The sequence below is a fragment of the Equus caballus genome, chromosome 11 (genome assembly GCF_041296265.1).
Source record: "Equus caballus isolate H_3958 breed thoroughbred chromosome 11, TB-T2T, whole genome shotgun sequence".
NCBI lineage: Eukaryota > Metazoa > Chordata > Mammalia > Perissodactyla > Equidae > Equus > Equus caballus.
The window spans coordinates 4123597-4141211 of NC_091694.1; the positions used below are offsets into that span (position 1 = coordinate 4123597).

Below are 17615 nucleotides of genomic sequence, written 5' to 3' on the forward strand. Positions count from 1 at the left end.
TCAGAGTCAGGAGGCTTCAGCCCTGGGTCCACACCTGCCCGAGTTTATCCTGAAGGATCTGTAGGAGGGGGAGGCATAGTCAGATGTGAAAGATCCCTCTAGAATATCAGAGAAAGGTGGCCCCACGACCAACAGGGAAGGGTGGGCTGCTCAGTGGCTCTGTCAGCAAGTGTGGAAGGAACAGCAGCTCCGAACACCAGCTGGCACGTAGACGAGGGTGCGGCCCCTGTGGAGTGCAGACCCACAAGCGAAAGGAGAGAGTAGGAGGTCGGCAGAAGAAAACCGAGGAGAAGGTCTCCGTGACCTGCAGAGGGAAGGCCTTCTTAACACAAGTTTCCGAAGCAGAAAGTAGAGGCCAAAACAGGACTACTTTGATTTACATAGAAATTAAGGACTTTTGTTCTCAAGAGACACCAGGGGCAAACCTACACACAGAGTTTACAGAATGGGAGTAATGCTTGCAGTGTCTAAAACTGACAGTGGAGGATTATCTGGAGTGGTCAAGGAATTCCTGTAAAGCTGCAAGAACAGGCAGCAACCCCCAACGGGAACAAATGCATCATGGGGGAAAACCCAAAAGGTCAAGTACATGAAAAGACGCGCAAACTCTTCATATCCTTTAAACCCATCTGAGCCCCTGGAAGGTTTAGCAGTGCCCTGGCATCAAGGAAATTATTCTGCCTATTTAATAATCATAATCATAGTGATTAATAACTACAATGATTGTGGGGGGGGGGTGGTAAACATTTATTAAACACTTGCTGTATTTCAGGTACTTCCCAAGTGTGTTTGCGTGTGTTAGCTCATTCCATCCTCATAATGACTCGTTGCACAGATGAGATACTGAGGCACGAGAGGGTAACCAGCTTACCTAGGGTCCCGATGCTACTAAATGGAAGAGCTAGAGTTTGAACCCAGACCTACACGCTAAGCCACTCTGTTGCCTCCTGTTTAAAGATTTTTCTTGACAGCATGAAGCAAAATTGGCTGTTTCACATATAATTCATATTTATTGGGGTTTTTTTTTAACCACATGCAAGGCATTATTGGAGTAGGGTGGGGGGCCGGAGATGGCTCCTCCAGGCCGGTGGCACACCTCTACACTGGTCTCCCTCGTGCAGGTATGACAGACAGAAGCTGACACTGAAAGATGTCCATAACTGCCAGTATGTGGCGTGCATGAATCCCACTTCTGGATCCTTCACCATCGACCCCAGGCTTCAGGTAGGCAGCAGTCAATCTCGGTTCGCTCAGCTGCCGTGGGTCTGAGGCTCCCTTAGGCAAATGAGAGTCAAAGCATTGATCTGGGCTGTTAGGGTTGCGGGCTGACATCCTCCAGAGAACTCCCCAACCTTTCAGAACGTGTCAGGAAATTCTGGGGAGCGGGGGTGTCAAGAGGCTAGCCAGCCCTCCCTGTGATCCCAAAGGGCTGCCAGATTTAGCAAATAACAATACAGACGCCCAGTCAAATCTGAATTTCAGATAAACAGCAAATATTTGTTTAGCATAAGCATGTCCCGTACAATATCTGGGACATTCTTATACTAAAAAAAAAAAATTATTTGTTGCTTATCTGAAATTCAGATTTAACAGGATATTCTGTGTTGTATCTGCAACCCCACCCAGGCAGGACCTCACCTCTGAATTATCTAAGCAGATGGAGACCCGGAATACAAACCCAGGTCTGTGCTCTGAGACATGCTCTTGCCTCTGCCAACATTTGTCTTGAGAGCATGAAGTAAACTTGGCTGATTCAGATATAATCAATATTTAATGGAATTTTACCACATACAAGACACGGGGAGGGAAACTGTCCATTCTGATCATGCTCAAAAGACCTTAGACGATGAGGACAGAGTCTGCTCCCAAGAAGGTGGCCCGGGCCGTGAGCTGGTGCCCGAGAGCTGCCTGACGCGGGTTTGTGGTTGTTCCGGACAGCGCCACTTCTGCGTGTTTGCCGTGAGCTTCCCGGGCCAGGAGGCCCTCGCGACCATCTACAACACGATCCTGTCCCAGCACCTGGCCTTTCGCTCGGTCCCCATGGTGGTTCAGAGGATGAGCAACCAGCTGGTGGCCTCGGCCCTGGGTAAGCTGGCCATCTCCTCTCCTGTCATTAAAACCCACTGCTTTATGGGGCTGATGGCTTCTTCAGATTTTCCCCCGGTAAATATTTTATTTATACTTTTAAATCAATATTTTTAAACGATGCTATGTTTCAAGAGGAGCTTATAGTGAAATCCGATTGCTAGAGGGGGAGGCAGAGGATAGGAAGTTCAGCATACAGAAACGATTTACACGTCAGGAGGGCGGCAGACTTCTTCCCTCCTCAGCTGCGCACATTCTTACTTAAGTCACCATTTGATAGTCCATTTGCTTTAGAAACTATATCTGAAGCTTTGCGCTTCCTGAGGCCATTAAGAGTACATAAGAATCGATGTGTCTTTTTCCTATAACAGCCCTGCATCAGAAGGTCACAACGACATTTCTTCCTACCGCCATTAAGTTTCACTATGTCTTCAACCTCAGGGACCTCTCCAATATTTTCCAGGTACCTGCTCTTTTAGCTCTATGTCATGCCACCTTATGGCCAAGTCCCTGATCCACAGGTGCTCTCCTCCTTGCTGCTCTCAGGAGAGAAAACAAAGTGACCTATGAACTGACGACAGTGATGGTGATGATATTAATGATGATGGTGATGATCGCGATGATGTTGATGATGGTAGTGGTGATGGTGACAGTGATAATGATGGTGATAATGATATCGATGGTGATGATGAGGATGGTAATGATAGTGATGAGGGTGATAATGACGATGATGATAGTATGATGACAATGGTGGTGATGGTGACAATGCTGGTAATGATAGTGATGGTGATGATGATGGTGATAATAGTATTGGTGACAGTGATGGTGATGAGGATAATTGGTGGTGATGATGAGGATACTGATGGTGGTGATGATGATGATAGTGTTGATGGTGACGATGATGATAACGATGACGATGATGATGATGGTGATGATGGTGATGATGGTAATAGCGACAGTGATGGTAATAGTGATGATGATAATTGATGGTAATAGTGATGATGGTGATAGTGACAAGGATGGTGACGGTGATGATGATAACGGTGGTGGTGGTGGTGATGACAGTGATGATGTTTCCTCTTATTTATCGACTGTTTAGTGTGAGCCTAGCACTGGGTTTGGCCACTTACACCTCTATTTTCTCCTCCAAACAACATGTAATATGTTCAAACGTTCCCATTTTACAGAAGGGGAGCCCAAGTCTCAGAGAGGTTAAGTCATGCCCATCTCCTCCCACTTCAAGTGTCAGCTCAAATGTCACGCCCTCAAGAGGCCCCTCCTCATCCCTATGCACCCTGTCTCGCTGCCTCTGTTTATGTCATTCATAGCACCCATCGCAATGTGCAATTACCTTGTTATTTTGTTTGCCTAGTTACATCTCCCTACTAGAACACCAACTCCATGAAGGTAGGGTCTGTTGTGTTGTCACTGTGTTCCCAGAGCCCAGGAGAGTGCAGACCCTCAATAAGCACCTGTTGAACTCGCCCAGGTCACTTGGTTGGCAAATGGCCAAGGCAGGACTGGGCCCAGCCAGGCTTCCTGCAGAGCCCAAGTTTGTAACCCACTTTTCTGTGCCTTTGGTAGTCTGGCTCCCCTCCACGATCAGCCTCTCTTACCCCTTCTCTACCAGCCACCCCATTAAAGGATGAAGCCCTCAGCCCTGTCCTGTGAGGAAAACTTCCCCCCGTCCCTCAGGCCACAGACACCCCCTCCAGCCTCCAGGATTTGCATGGTCTTGGCAATCAGTGGCTTTCCTGGCCCTGAGTAGACATCGCATCAGGACCTTAGTGGATCACTCCCCGGGGAAGTGCCCATCTTCTCATTTCATCTACGTACAGCACTTGGCTTTCCCGGTAGCCCAGCTAAAGATGCTGACCATGCTGTGTCCGGGGCAGGGCCTCTTATTCTCCACAGCAGAGGTCCTGAAAACCCCGCTTGACCTCGTTCGCCTCTGGCTGCATGAAGCTGAAAGAGTGTACGGTGACAAAATGGTTGAGGAAAAAGACCAGGAAATATTGCGCAGAATCACCATTGCTTCCACCAAGAAATTCTTTGATGTAAGTCAAGCCACCAAGTTCCTCTGCTGAGCCCAGACAGGCTCCAAGCGGGCAGAGTGCCTGGGGCCAATGATAACCCCAGCCCTCTCGGAAGGGCCCTTGGGTTGGGATGGGAAGGACCACATTGGGTCCCACAAAATGACTCTGTCACGAGGGGGTCCATCTGAGTGAGAAGAAATTGATCCCTCAGTAGATCGGGCCGTGATGACCTCACTCCATCCACTTGGAGCGGAGGACGACCCTGCTGGGGTCACTGTGCTCGGCTCCGGTGTCCTGGGTTTTCTTGGCACAATTGCCTTTTTTGGATGATCAGTTCATTCCTGATATGATGGGGATTGGACCAGCTCATCAGGGAATTTTGTCCAGTGGTTTGCACAGCCCCTGGCAGCAGTGGTTTGGGCCCCTGAAGACGGCCTGGCATCCTGACGTGACCATGGTAAGGAGCTAAGGCTGCTGTTGACTATCTGTGTGCCCGTGGTGGCAAACAGCACAAGCATCCTCTCTCTCGTGTCTAGGATCTTGGCGATGAGCTCTTATTTGCCAAACCAAATATCTTCTGCCACTTTGCTCAAGGGATCGGCGATCCCAAATACTTCTCGGTAACTGACACGGCTCACCTGAACAAGCTCCTAGTGGACGTCCTGGACAGTTACAACGAAGTCAATGCGGTCATGAACTTGGTGAGTAGTGCTCGAGCTGACAGCACCGGATGCGGATTTCTCCTTCTGTCTCATTGTAAACATCCCAATGGCACTCTGGGGCTGTGTAACTCACGGCAAACGTTGCTGGGGGACTGATGAGACCCCGTGCTCTGCAAGGAGGTGAGTCCACGCATGGTGCCATGTCGAGGCCTCTCTCGGTGTCTCCAGGTGCTGTTTGAAGACGCCGTGGCTCACATCTGCAGGATCAATCGCATCCTGGAGTCTCCCCGGGGTAACGCCCTGCTGGTGGGGGTGGGCGGCAGCGGCAAGCAGAGCCTCTCGCGCCTGGCCGCGTACATCAGCGCCCTGGATGTGTTTCAGATCACCCTCAAGAAGGGCTACGGGATCCCGGACCTCAAGGTGAGACGCCGCTTTTCAATAAGCCGCCCTTGGGGAGGGGAAGCGGAGAAAACTCTCAGCACTCCCGTTTCCAAAATGAAGCCAGCCAGCACCGAGCCCCCGAATGGCACCAGCGGGGTCTTCAACTTAGAAAGTAAAGGCCAGGAGACATTTTGGCCAGTGCCCACGCCCATGCGACGAAGGTGAAAGGAAGTGTGGGTCTCAATTACCTGGGAGATTTGAGTCCATACCGTTGACAAGGGCAACAGCAGCAAAGGGACTTGGTTCTGGCCCCTGGTCACTGGATGGTTCTGCATTGTCCCCAGTTCTCAGAACCGTCACTGGCTGTCTAACTGCATGGGCGGGGCCCCGGATGGATGCTTTCTGAATTAATGAAAGAAACACTAGTGTAAACAGGGCTCCCATCCCCAAGACATGCTGCCGCGGCTCTTTATTGATTTCTTTTTCCCGAAAATTTGCTCTCTCGGGGAACTGTGCTAGTCAAACATGATTAGTCGTCACAGTGCTTCAGATCGGAACTGAAGTGCATTTGACCACGTCACATGGGCACCTCTCTCTGCCTTGGTGCTGGGGCTGCTTCTGTTGGTCAGGACAGTCCAGACCCACGAGGACCCTCCCTATGCCACACGGCCCCAACGCAGCCCTGGCCCGGCGGCTTTCGCTGGACGGATCTGGAGCCCAGCCAGAGCGTGGCGCCCTGGGACCTCTGTGGGAGGGGGTGGTCTGTGGGCAGAGGCCCTGGAAAGGACAATGGGACAAAGAGCTAATTCTCAGCCCTGCTCTCCCAGCACGGCCAAGCAGGCTGTGCCAGGGACGGCAACCTCTGGGTGGGCATCTGGCTTCTGGTTGTCAGTGTCCCCAGTGCATTCTACTCTTTCTATCAAGGTACTAACCCACTGGATTTTTAAATCCAAGTGTTAAGGGACAAGGTCTTCCCAGCCTAGGTTCTCCCAAACCCTACCTCCTGGACTGAGTCCATGCGCCATGGGTCTGCCCGGTTCTCACCTCGGCCGATTGAGCTAGTTCACACTGATCTCCCCAAGGGCACTCAGGGTGGCTAGAATCCTTGCATCTGGAGCTGTGTATTTTTACTGAGTTTTCTCCATTGAAAAGTTTCTATTCTATTGGCCAAATAGCGTTGGTTTATTTCATGATTGCCTCACACTCTCCGCTCCATCCTCATGAGGATTTTGTTCCGGGTCCCTCACTTGAGGGCCAGCGGTGGGTGTTCAGTGTTAACAGTGTTATTTCACTCGAAGGCGTTGGCTGTAGCAGCTCCGTGATCCGTTCTCTCGCAATTCATTACTCTACGCCCGCAGTGAACGGGCTCTGCACTAACCATTCGTATCATTTATTAAGCAGCTTCTATGGATTTGGAGGGAAGGCCAGAGAGATACAGGGCTAACAGACTTTGCTTGTATTAGGGGAAGCAGACTCCTGAGCAGTTACAAGATGTAATTGTTCTAATAACAGTGTCACAGTAAGATGTTATATGTATATGTATGTGTTATTAGTGTAACATACACATTCACAATGACATGATAGATATTATGTCATAAAATCCCTTCCATCATCTGTGGGCGCCCACTGGACATCAGAGATATGGCAGGAAAGGGGTCCGGATCCAACCCCGGGAACATCATGTGCCACGTGGAAAATCCTGGACTTAGTCCTGAGAAAACGAGATACCATCAAGATGTTTGAGCAGAAGAGGAGCAAGACCTGGCAGTGTTCTGGAACAAAGTGGAGGACGGTCTGAAGACAGCAGAGATTGCCGCAGGGTGACCGGTGGGGTGGTGCCGCAGAAGCCCGGTGACCCCACCAAGGCTGGAACCGGGCAGTGTAGTGAGAAGGGAGAAGGGAGTGACGTGAACCAGAACCTAGAGGTGGGCCAGCGAGGGCTCTGCCTGCCCCATGGGAGCGTGGAGGCGGGCGCCTTGCTGGGATCCTACCCATTGACCCCAGCTCCCCACGCACAGTCCCCAGGCCAGGTGGCAGCGTGCTTTTTTTATTCCTGTGAGACCTTTCCCAAGGCTGGAGTAGTAGCCCAGAGAGCTGGGCCGGACCCTGTGGAGAAGCCCTGGAAACTGAGTGAGGGGCGGCCATGGTCCAAGCAGGCCGGGTGGCCTCCCTGACTTGCAGCTGCTGTTGAACAAGGAGGGCCGGGGAGCGGCCATCAGACCAAGAGGAGGGCGGAAGCTGGGCCTTGTGTTTGTGCAACCTGTGACGAAGGTCTGAGAAAGCTCCCTGTCCATCTCGCAGCCCTGGCCACACCCCTTCTTCCCACTTCCTTGAGACCCACTCCCAAATCTTTTTTTTTTTTTAGAATTTTTTTTTTATTTGATTTTTTTCCTTTTTATCCCCAAAGCCCCCTGGTACATAGTTGTATATTCTTCGTTGTGGGTCCTTCTAGTTGTGGCATGTGGGGCGCTGCCTCAGTGTGGTTTGATGAGCAGTGCCATGTCCACGCCCAGGATTCGAACCAATGAAACACTGGGCCGCCTGCAGCGAAGTGTGCAAACTTAACCACTCAGCCACGGGGCCAGCCCCCCACCTCCCAAATCTTGTCTCCACATTCCTTCCTCTCTACCGGCAACAATGACGGCTACAGCGAGGAAAAGGGCCTCTGCAGTGTGTTCTAGCCAGAGAGGGGACCCGCAGGAGCTGAGCTTCTGGAGCTGACAATGCCGTTTGCAGCTGGAGCAGTTCTAGCATGATGGCGCCCTCAACCAGACAGGAGATGACGGGGGAGAAGTGGGCTGGGGGCAAGGGCAGCCGAGACGCAAATGCTGGGAGAAACCACGATAATGAATGCTGCGTTGCGTATGTGGGCGTCTGAGGAATTTAGGGGATACTGGGAGGAGATGACTGACACGCAAGTGGACATGGAGGTGGGAAAATGCAGGAAAAGGTGGGAGGTGGAGATGTCAGGACAGGCCACACGGCCAAAGAGGGTGGGAGTGGAGGAGAGCATGCAAGAGAGGATAAACAGGCTGAGGCAGGACGGAATCCCCGGGGCGGACAGGACGAGGGCCACGGCACAGAGCAGCTGTCAGCAGGCATGCAGCGAGTGCCACGGTGGGAGCTGTGGCCAGAAGCCCAGAGACGGTGGAGCTTTGAGATGGTGGGGTCAAGGCCACAGAGAATCCAGACAGATGGCCCTGTGGTCTTGGCCATAGCAGGCTCTCCTGGGGGCACTGAGAGAACCAGGGGCAGGAGCTGAAGAGAGAGCGAGGAGGAGAAGACGCAGCTGAAGAGGAGTCGCAGGGCCGAGGGGGCCGGTCCTCCACAAGCCGAGCCCTCAGCTCCCTTCACAGGCCTTACGGGCCTTGGGTCTTTCCAGAATCTTCTGCTCTGGCCTGGATCCTGCAGCAGTTAGTAGGCTCTCTCCAAGCAGCTTCCCTTGCCTTGGCGAGCCAAGCTGAGCCGGATCGGAATCTGAACTTGGTGCCACTTCGCAGCTTTCCCCCCACCGCCCAGGCATTCCACCTGCGGGCGTGAAGAGCCGCCAGCGGTGTTCCTGAGGACGGGCCCTTGTGCTCCGGACCTGCCGGAAGCTGCCATCAGCGCCTGCTCTCCTCGCTCCTCCTCCCCGGGGATGGCCGCTGGACCCACACCTGCAACTAAGCCTCCATAGTAGACACATAGCACGAACTCCGGGATTGTCGGCCTCCAACCAACGAACGCGATAGCTGATAGCGCTGTGAACTGAGAAGAGCGATTCTGTCTCCAGGGCAGCAGGAGGCCGAGTCCAGGGGTGCTGCCGGTGCCGACTCCCACCTGTGGCCTCTGCCTTTCCAAGCCCAGGGCTTGCCTTTGACGTTTTTTTTTTTTTTTTTAGCTCATCAAACGCACGGAATTTGTGGTTGACGTTTGACCCCAGTCACCACTCCCCCACCCCCTCGACTCCCGCTCAGGGACCTCGGCGATGTTCCTCTGAACAGAGATGCCAGGGGGGCGGGCTGCTCCCACAGGGCAGAGCTGAGCTTTTAAACGAGTACGGAGGCCCGCAGGCCTTACAGGAAGGTGAGGCACTGTAGAAAAGCAAATCAGCAAACTGAAAATTCACAGTGATACTTAGATGATGCCGACGGACATTTTTAACGTATGTTTACAATCGACATGTAAATTGGTGTATTTTTCAAAAATAGCAAGCTATTCATACTACTCTATGATGCGTGGTCGGTGAGCCAAGGAGTCGAAAGAAAGATTTCTTGGACTCTCAAGGTCTGGCAGTAGTGCTGTTTTATTTAGAGAATAGTGTGGAATAGCATGGGAACGGGACCCAAGGGCAGGAGGAGGTGCTGCTGGCATGGGGAGCTCCTGCTGCCGCTTCTGCTGCAAACATGGGTGGAGAGTAAGGCTAAATTTAAGGCATAGGTATGTGAGTTATCTCTTTATGAGACAAAGGAAAGAATATGTAAAAAGAGTTGTTAAAATGGTATCAGTGCCAGTAGGGCCTGGTTATTGGGTGGTCCTATAACTTTTAGATAAGAATCAAACCGGATTAAGTAAATGACAGAAGCCACCGCTTAAATATTATCTTCAGCTAAAGACAAAGGAGGATGTTGGGGGGGTGGTCAGTTACATGAGGTTGCCAGACAGTAAATAACTTAAGTCCTTGCCTTCCCCGTTAAGAGTTTCCAGAGATAAGGCCATCCCCCCTTCCTCCTGGTGCCGAGGGAGACAACCCCCACAGATGGAGACTTCCTTCACAAATGCAAATGTCTCTCATCTGAAGGGCAAGCAAATTCCACTCCTTGGAGCCCCCTTCTCATCTGCAGTTTTTAAAAGTAACCAGCCTAAAATAATCCTCATCACTCTGTAACATGCTGCTACTTCTTTTTTTTTTCTTTTTTTTTGCTAATCTCCTTCATTTATTCTTCCAGAATGACCATGCACTGATTTGTCGAGCTGTCTCTTTAAATCCTGCTAGTAGAGTGCTGGCAGTCACCTGAAGTGTGGGCCTCCTCTGAGGAGGGCTCCTGCTTTCCAGGGTGACGGCTCCCAATCCAAGCCTGTGGGGATTTCTTACGGGCCTTTTTTAAGGTCTCCATTTCAGGGCTTTTTTCCTTTTTCTCTGTGTGGTAAAACATACATAACACAAAATTTATCACTTTAACTATACAGTTGAGTGGCATTAAGTACATTCACATGGTCGTGCAACCGTCATCACTGCCCGTCTCCAGAGCTCTTTCATCTTCCCATCCCCCTCCCCGGCCCCGGCCCCCGCCGTCCTACTCTCTGTCTCTATGAGTTTGGCTGCCCTAAGTGCCTCGCGTAGGTGGAATCATACAGTATTCGTCCTATTGTGACTGGCTGGTTTGACTGAGCGCAATGGCCTCTGGGCTCCTCCTTGTAGCAAGTGTCAGAACTCCCTTCCTTTTAAGGCTGCATGCTCTTCCACGGCGTGAATGGACCCCACCATGCCCCCGCCACCTGTCCGCGCACGCTCGGCTCGCTCCCCGCTTTGGGCTGTCGTGAGCGGTGCTGCTATGAGTGAGCGTGTTCTCCACTCGAGGCTTTGGGTGGATTGCCTTCTACAGACCCTACACATTGTTTACGAAGCCGATCGCCAGGTGTCCCTTCCCGGGTGGTTGTGGGGGACGCTTCTACCTGAGCATCTTCTCGGCAAGGACCCTAAGCCTGTCCTCCTTGGGCCCAGCTTGACCTGACGGCGCAGTACATGAAGTCGGCTGTGAAGAACGTCCCCTCCGTGTTCCTGATGACGGACTCCCAGGTGGCGGAGGAGCAGTTTCTGGTGCTGATCAACGACCTGCTGGCCTCGGGGGAGATCCCAGGGCTGTTCCTGGAGGACGAGGTGGAGAACATCATTTCCTCCATGCGACCGCAAGTGAAGTCCCTCGGCATGGCCGACACTCGGGAAGCGTGCTGGAAATTCTTCATCGAAAAAGTGCGCAGGCAGCTCAAGGTAGGAGGCTCGTCTTCACAGGGTCCTGGCAGCCCGGTGCGGTGCCTGTTGCCTTCCCAGCCCTGGGCCTTGCTCTGTGAGGAGGTGCGGCTGCCCCCTTGCAGGCTGTGGTGGTCCACCGGGAGAGTGGGTGGGCTGCCTGATGCATGTGGGCCATTGGAGGTATCTCGTGGCCAAAAGAAGTGCTTTATACATGAGACCTTCCCCACCCCCGCCGGCCCTGGCAAGTTTAAATAGATAACCTTGAGCATTCCTCGTAGGGAAGGTAGGCTGAACCGCCCTAGTTAGACTGGGAGAAGTTTGGAGCTTTTTCTCCCTCCTTGTCAGCGTCCCATGAGGGCAGCTGCCCCCTGGCCTGGCTGCGCTGCCCTTTGGGGAGGGTCCAACCCCATAGCTCTTCTAGGCACCTGCTGGCTGTCATTTTTCCCTGCTTGATGCAAATGAAGCAAGTTTCCTCTCTACGTCCCCTCTGGGTGACACAACCCAATGAGTGAATGTGATGTGGGGGCTTAGGAGTCCCCTGGTGGATGCTCCCTGCGCCCAGCCCCTTCCTCGGTGCTCTGCCTGGCTCTTCTTCAGGGGACCGGCCACGTCCAGTGAGCCACCTGCTGTGCCCACGGAAGAAGGGACCACAGAACGAGGAGGGGGCGGGAGGCTGAGGCTTCCGTGAGAAGGAAGTGCCCAGCAAAAGGGCCACCAGGGCCCGTCCCCACAGCAGTTACTGCAGCTGGGATCCCAGGGGGTCCCAGTCTGTCCAGGAATTAGCGACCGTCCTTGGGGGCCTGGAGGAGGCTCCATGTCCCTGGGGACTCGACCTGCCAAAGGGATTGTAGCCTTTCCTGTTCTCGGCCTCATCTGCCCAACGTGGCTGCCCATTCCCCACTCCGTCCTTCATCCGGCCTTTTTGGACCCCTTTGTGGGAGCCACCTCAGGAGGCTGCGCACCCCAGCACCCTCACATCGCTGGTGAGGGTCGAAAAGTCAGTTGAGCATTTATCCATTGCAAAACAATGGCCACACTTCAAACTCGGAACCAGGAACACACTCCCCAGACATCTGAAGACAGAGCCTTTTCCTTCTAAATGGGCTTTCGGCAAAAATGACACGATTTGGCCTCAGCACCCTGATGAGCGGCTCATCTGTGTCCCTCACCTAGGTGATTCTGTGTTTCTCTCCCGTGGGCTCTGTCCTACGTGTTCGAGCAAGAAAATTCCCTGCCGTGGTCAACTGCACGGCCATCGACTGGTTCCACGAGTGGCCGGAAGATGCCCTGGTGTCGGTCAGCGCCCGCTTCCTGGAGGAGACGGAGGGCATTCGGGTGAGTCCCTGGGCTTCCTCTGCCCCCCTCGGTGCTGCACTCACAGGGCCGGGAGGCTTGGCTGCATGGGAGACAAGTGATCCCGGGTCACCTGCCGCCAGGGCCAGGGTTATGGTGAGGCAGGTCAGGCACTTGCCTTGGGCACAAAATTTAAGGGGGCCCCAAAAACCTCAGCCATCAAGATCAGTGAAGTTTTCATGCAGTATTTTTTAAAAATCAAAATTGATGCTAAAGCATTCACGATGAACAAATACCAGAAGTGTAAAAAAGGCAGGCTGCTGTTTGCTCGGGTCACGGCCCTGCATCACTGCGCCGGGGGACGGAGGTTCCAGTCAGCCCAGGGTGCCCAGCCCTCGTGGCCGCTGCAGTTCAAGAGGGTTGACGCCTGCATGCAAACACACTGAGCAACTCGGGCCTTAAACTCCGTCCCTGATGGGAGCTGATCGGAGAGCCTGTGTTCTCTCTGATAAGTGTATCCGGGGGCGCACACTTTTCCTCCTGCCTTGGGCTCCAACACGGCTCCCCCAGGGCTGCTCCCTCATCCCTGACCTGCCCTTTCCATGGGGCGTGACAAGTGTGATGGGGCAATAATACGTCTCCTTTTCTTTTCTTTTACAGCATCTTTTCTTTTAATTGAAGGGTGGTGCCCACTTTGCCGTTTGAGCTCATTGCCCCTAGAAATGACCATTCAACTCTGACCCAGCCAGTGCGAGTGATGAGCAGCCCTGGGATAAACCACACTTTGTTATCCTGTCTTACGTATTTTGAACACATATTCATTTATGAAGTAGGATAAGAAACCTGAAATTGACTTTTACCCTCATTTTTGAAATGGGCACATCCACTGCTTGTCATCGTTAGAGTGTTCACTTGCGAGACGCGCCCTTCCCAGGAACGCTGCAGCTAGGACGTTTCCCCCGAGCTCACAGATGAGGGTTTCAGTCCCCAACACAGGGGTCTCCTAGGAGCGGGGAGTGGCCCCACCACTGGCACCAGCGAGGGCTGCAGAGTCGATGCTGAAAAAACATGGGTTGGCTGAACACATGCCCAAATTAGCCTGAATTGAAATTAATGTCGCTTGGATAATTCCTGGGGCAAAGCTCCCAGTGAGCGTCTTCAGGCAGGTGGGGTAGGCCCGGGTGGTGGGGGCCGAGACCCTGGTGTGGAACGAGGACAGAGGCGGCCAGGAAAGGAGCTACTAAACCCCAGGACCCAGAATAGGAAATGCACAATAAATGCTTGCTGAATCACCAGGGTCGTTCAAACATGCTGCTGGGCCCTGTGCCTTCCCAGGCGAGCAGCTGTGTGTGAATCAGAGGGAGAGTAACAGGAATGAACTCTGCTGTCTCTGGCACTGAGCTAACCCCTCGGAGGGGCGATGTTGGCAGCGTCCACAACGGGCCCCGCAGGCGTTGCTGTCTCCTTTGACAGTTCAACCGCCAAGGTTGAGAGAGGGGGTGCAGCTCGTCCGGGGTGCCCAGCAAGGAAGGGAAGCCCCGCCTTGCTGACTCACCGTGGCCAACAGCCGCCTCTTCCCCGGGGCCCTGTCGGAATGTGGCCGTGCCTGCCGGGGAATGGGGGATGAACGGCCCTGTCTTGTCTTTGTAGCCAGAAGTCAAGACCTCCATCAGCCTGTTCATGTCCTACGTGCACACGACCGTCAACGAGATGTCCAAGGTGTACCTGGCCACCGAGCGGCGCTACAACTACACCACGCCCAAGACGTTTCTGGAGCAGATCAAGCTCTACCAGAACCTGCTGGCCAAGAAGAGGATGGAGCTGGTCGCCAAAATCGAGAGGCTGGAAAACGGCCTGATGAAACTGCAGAGCACAGCTTCTCAGGTCAGAGACAGGGGCTCTGGGGGCGGGTTCCGGAACCTTCCCCCACATGTGTGAAGTGAAGTAAGAGGAACAGGAATCCTGCCTTGGAGAAACTTCCACTCTCATACCCTAGAGTCTATTATGGGTTTTAACATGAAAAATAGATTCAAACCACTTCCGTAATGCTGGCGTTACGGTGGGCGCTCTCCCTCGGGTCCCGAGGCTGGCGGGATTGGCTTATCCGGTCAAGTGCCGTCGATGAATGTGTATCGTTTCCAAAACACCACTCATGCTGTGGGGCCCAGATCGAAAGGCTTCTGCCACACTTTGTCTCACACCGTATTGATTTTTAAATTTTCTGCCTGGCTTTAAATATCCTCTATGACGTAGTCTCGGCTTCTTCGCCTTTCCTGCCCTCTGCCAGAGAGCCTGGTAAACAGCTGCCGCTTCCCTGCCCGAGGTGTGTGCCAGCTGAGGAGCGCAGTGAGGGCACGGGGTGGGGCGGGCGGGCGATGAGGGCAGCCCAGCCCTTCTGCCCTCGAGGGAGCCTGAACCCGAACCCCAGCTTTAGCGGAAGCCCTGCTGAACTGGAGCCAGGCTGGCTTGTCCCAGCCACAGGCAGTGCTGGACAGTGCTGAACAGGTCAGGACCACCCCTATGGGGGCATGGAGGGGAACATGGTGGCAGGGGTGTCCAAGGAGGACAGAGCTTGGAGGAGCCAAGGAGGAGCCTGCTCCCACTCCAACAGCTCACTCAAAGGGCAGCAGGGAGGAGCTCAGCCCAACAGGCCATTTCTTTTTCCCAAACGTGCCTTCCAGACGCGGTCCTGGGACACAGTGAGTGCATCCCAGGAGGGGACCCTTACAGCAACTGAGCAGCCTCCTCGAGGTAGAAATTGTCAAGAATGGGGAAGAATGTCCCACCCTATCACTTACCCCTTCCCAGCACACCCTCCCACCTGGCCAGGCCTGGGGCCTCCCGGGTGCTCTGGAGGGAGCTTTCTGACTCTGGCTCCAAGCTTTCTCTCACTGCCCCACCAGCCTCCCCAGCACTCCTCGGTACTGTGACTCCGTTGACACTTTTTTATCCAGCCACCTTGAGCACCAACTCCCTGAGCAACGGGAATGTGTCTTATGCTTATGACCCTTGGCACATAATTGGTGCTCAATAAATACTTACCTTGGAGAAGCTGCAAAGACGTGTTGAAACGAGTCACAGGGAATCATAAGCAACTGATAGGCCTGCTGCTCTGCTTGGCCCGTGGCTGCTGTGGCTGTCGGCCCACCTCAGAGGAGGGCAGCGTGTGGCGGCCGGGGCCCAAGCTTGCCCATGTCTTGGTGTCTCCTCCCCCAGGTGGATGATTTAAAAGCCAAGCTGGCGATTCAGGAGACTGAGCTCAAGCAGAAAAATGAGAATGCGGACAAGCTGATCCACGTGGTGGGTGTGGAAACCGAGAAAGTCAGCAAAGAGAAAGCCATTGCTGACGAGGAAGAGATCAAGGTGGAGGTCATCAACAAGGTAGGGAGCCACGCGTGGCCTCAGGAGAGCTCTGCCGCCGGGCCTCCCTGAGCAGTCGGGACCTCCTAGGGGCAAAGCGAAGGCTGAGAGGGCTCCCAAACCAGCAGGACCTCCCCGAGGGAGAGTGTCTCCCGGAAGCTCAGGGCCCCCAGCTCTGGAGAGGGCTGTCCTTTAGAGAAATGCCTGTCCTGGAGCTGCGCCCCTCCAAGTGCAGTCCCCAGGCCACAGTGGCAGCATCCTGGGAGCTGGTAAGAAATGCAGGTTCTCGGGCCCCAGACCACCTCTGCTGCATTGGCCCTGCACTTTAACAAGAGGCCGTGGCCCCTGAGCACGTTAAGGCTGGAGAGGACTGGGTGGGAGCCCTGGTCCTCAGACTTGCTGCACAGGGAGCCCCCAAGGTTCCAAAGTCACTGGCCCGAGTGGGCTCCTAGCTGAAGGTCCATGCACTGTTGGTTTGATTTCTCATCACCCCTCCCTGCATGGCTTTTGTGTCATCAGTCATTCGTCCTCATGAGTGTTATATTAACAGTGTCCCAGTCATTGTCTGCTGTCCCCTGAGATGGAGGACGGCATGCCAACAAGTGGTTTCTATGCCTTGGACAGGAGGAGGGGCCGGAGCTGGTCCCACCTGGTGCTGGAGTGGGGCGGGGGCTGAGGCCAGGCAGGGCAGCCAGGAGCTCTTCTCCATTTCTCACTGTAACCTGTACAACCGCAACCCTGTTAGGCAGCTGGGGATGCTGAGGCCCGGGGTGGTCGGCAATGTGCCCAAGGTCTCAAAACTAGCTAGTGGCATAGTCAGGACCCGAACCAGGACCCACACCCGCACCCTGGACTCTGACCTGCTGTCCGACGCTCACATGCAGCTGTTAATGTCTGGGCGCCTGCCCCTCTCCGACCCCTGCCTCCAGAAAGGGCCCCCCGGGGATGCTCCAGGGAAGAGGCTCTGGGAGCTGCCAGCACAGCCGGCCGGGTCAGTGCCTGCCATGCCCCGCTCCCTCAGTCATGTCCCACGCCGTCCCTAGAGTAGGGTGTGGAACGGGAATCTCCGGGAAGGTCTTTCAGAGAGATCCCCTCCTTCCTGTCCCTCCTCCCTGCCCAGCCAAGCCCAGCCCTCGCTGCCTCTCCGTCACCCCTCTGATCACGCAGATGGCGCTCCTGATTGACAGCTACCAGGCTTCTGCTGGTCTCTCTGTTTGGCATCCAAAGGCTCGGAGGGGCTCCCCCGACCCGGAGAGCGAATGAATGCATGAATGCATGAACGTGTGAATAAACGAATGAATGCACAGGTGAATGGACGTGTTCTCACTTTCTCCAGGGGATGAGCTACGCCTCTGAAATGCTCACATAATGGCACCAGGACACAAGAAGGCCTCAGTGCCAGGGGGTGGTCTGTGTGGGCCCAGGTTTCCCCTCCAGTTCTGAGAGCTGGAGCCCATGGAAGGGACAGGGCCATTTCTGAATCCCAAGTCTGCTGTCGCACGGAGCATCCAGACCTGAGTGTGGAGGGGCAGGGGCGCAGGAGTGTGGAGGGGGAGGGCAGCTTCCAGATGGGGCCCAGGAGCGCCAAGGGCAGCAGGCGCTGAGCCTCTCTGGGAGCTCAGACCCCCTGGTCTGGGCTGCATGGGGGGCAAAGGGCTCCCCAGGGCTCCCCCTGCCCACGGCTGCCCAGATGGCCCACCTGCATCGAACTTTCCTGTCTGGCTTCCTTCCAGAATGTCACTGAGAAACAAAAGGCCTGTGAAACGGACCTGGCCAAGGCAGAGCCGGCCCTGCTGGCCGCGCAGGAAGCTCTTGACACTCTGAACAAGGTGAGGGAGAGAAAGA

General features: G+C 54.3%; 1 protein-coding gene and 1 long non-coding RNA gene across 4 annotated transcripts in view; one reads left to right on the top strand and one right to left on the bottom strand.

The window, feature by feature from the left end:
• Nucleotides 1–17615, top strand: part of DNAH17 (dynein axonemal heavy chain 17) — a 110733-nt gene that overhangs the window by 63292 nt on the left and 29826 nt on the right. For 2 of the 3 annotated variants that reach the window (XR_011422768.1, XM_070225874.1), the window contains exons 49-59: nucleotides 1122–1224; nucleotides 1939–2086; nucleotides 2457–2548; nucleotides 3981–4142; nucleotides 4658–4822; nucleotides 5012–5203; nucleotides 10869–11135; nucleotides 12291–12452; nucleotides 14061–14294; nucleotides 15627–15791; nucleotides 17504–17599. Coding sequence is in view for 2 of the 3 variants with exons in the window: in XM_070225874.1 (XP_070081975.1) it covers nucleotides 1122–1224; nucleotides 1939–2086; nucleotides 2457–2548; nucleotides 3981–4142; nucleotides 4658–4822; nucleotides 5012–5203; nucleotides 10869–11135; nucleotides 12291–12452; nucleotides 14061–14294; nucleotides 15627–15791; nucleotides 17504–17599 (1786 nt within the window). In the remaining variant the exon portion in view is untranslated. Of the gene's footprint in view, nucleotides 1–1121; nucleotides 1225–1938; nucleotides 2087–2456; nucleotides 2549–3980; nucleotides 4143–4657; nucleotides 4823–5011; nucleotides 5204–10868; nucleotides 11136–12290; nucleotides 12453–14060; nucleotides 14295–15626; nucleotides 15792–17503; nucleotides 17600–17615 lie in introns of those variants that run through there. The other variant, XM_023651905.2, reaches the window with a different exon arrangement.
• Nucleotides 9432–16838, bottom strand: LOC138916087 (uncharacterized). Its single transcript, XR_011422769.1, has 3 exons — nucleotides 16631–16838; nucleotides 15453–15856; nucleotides 9432–10283 (listed from the first exon to the last, which is right to left on the bottom strand). It is a non-coding gene; the product is annotated as an uncharacterized lncRNA (long non-coding RNA).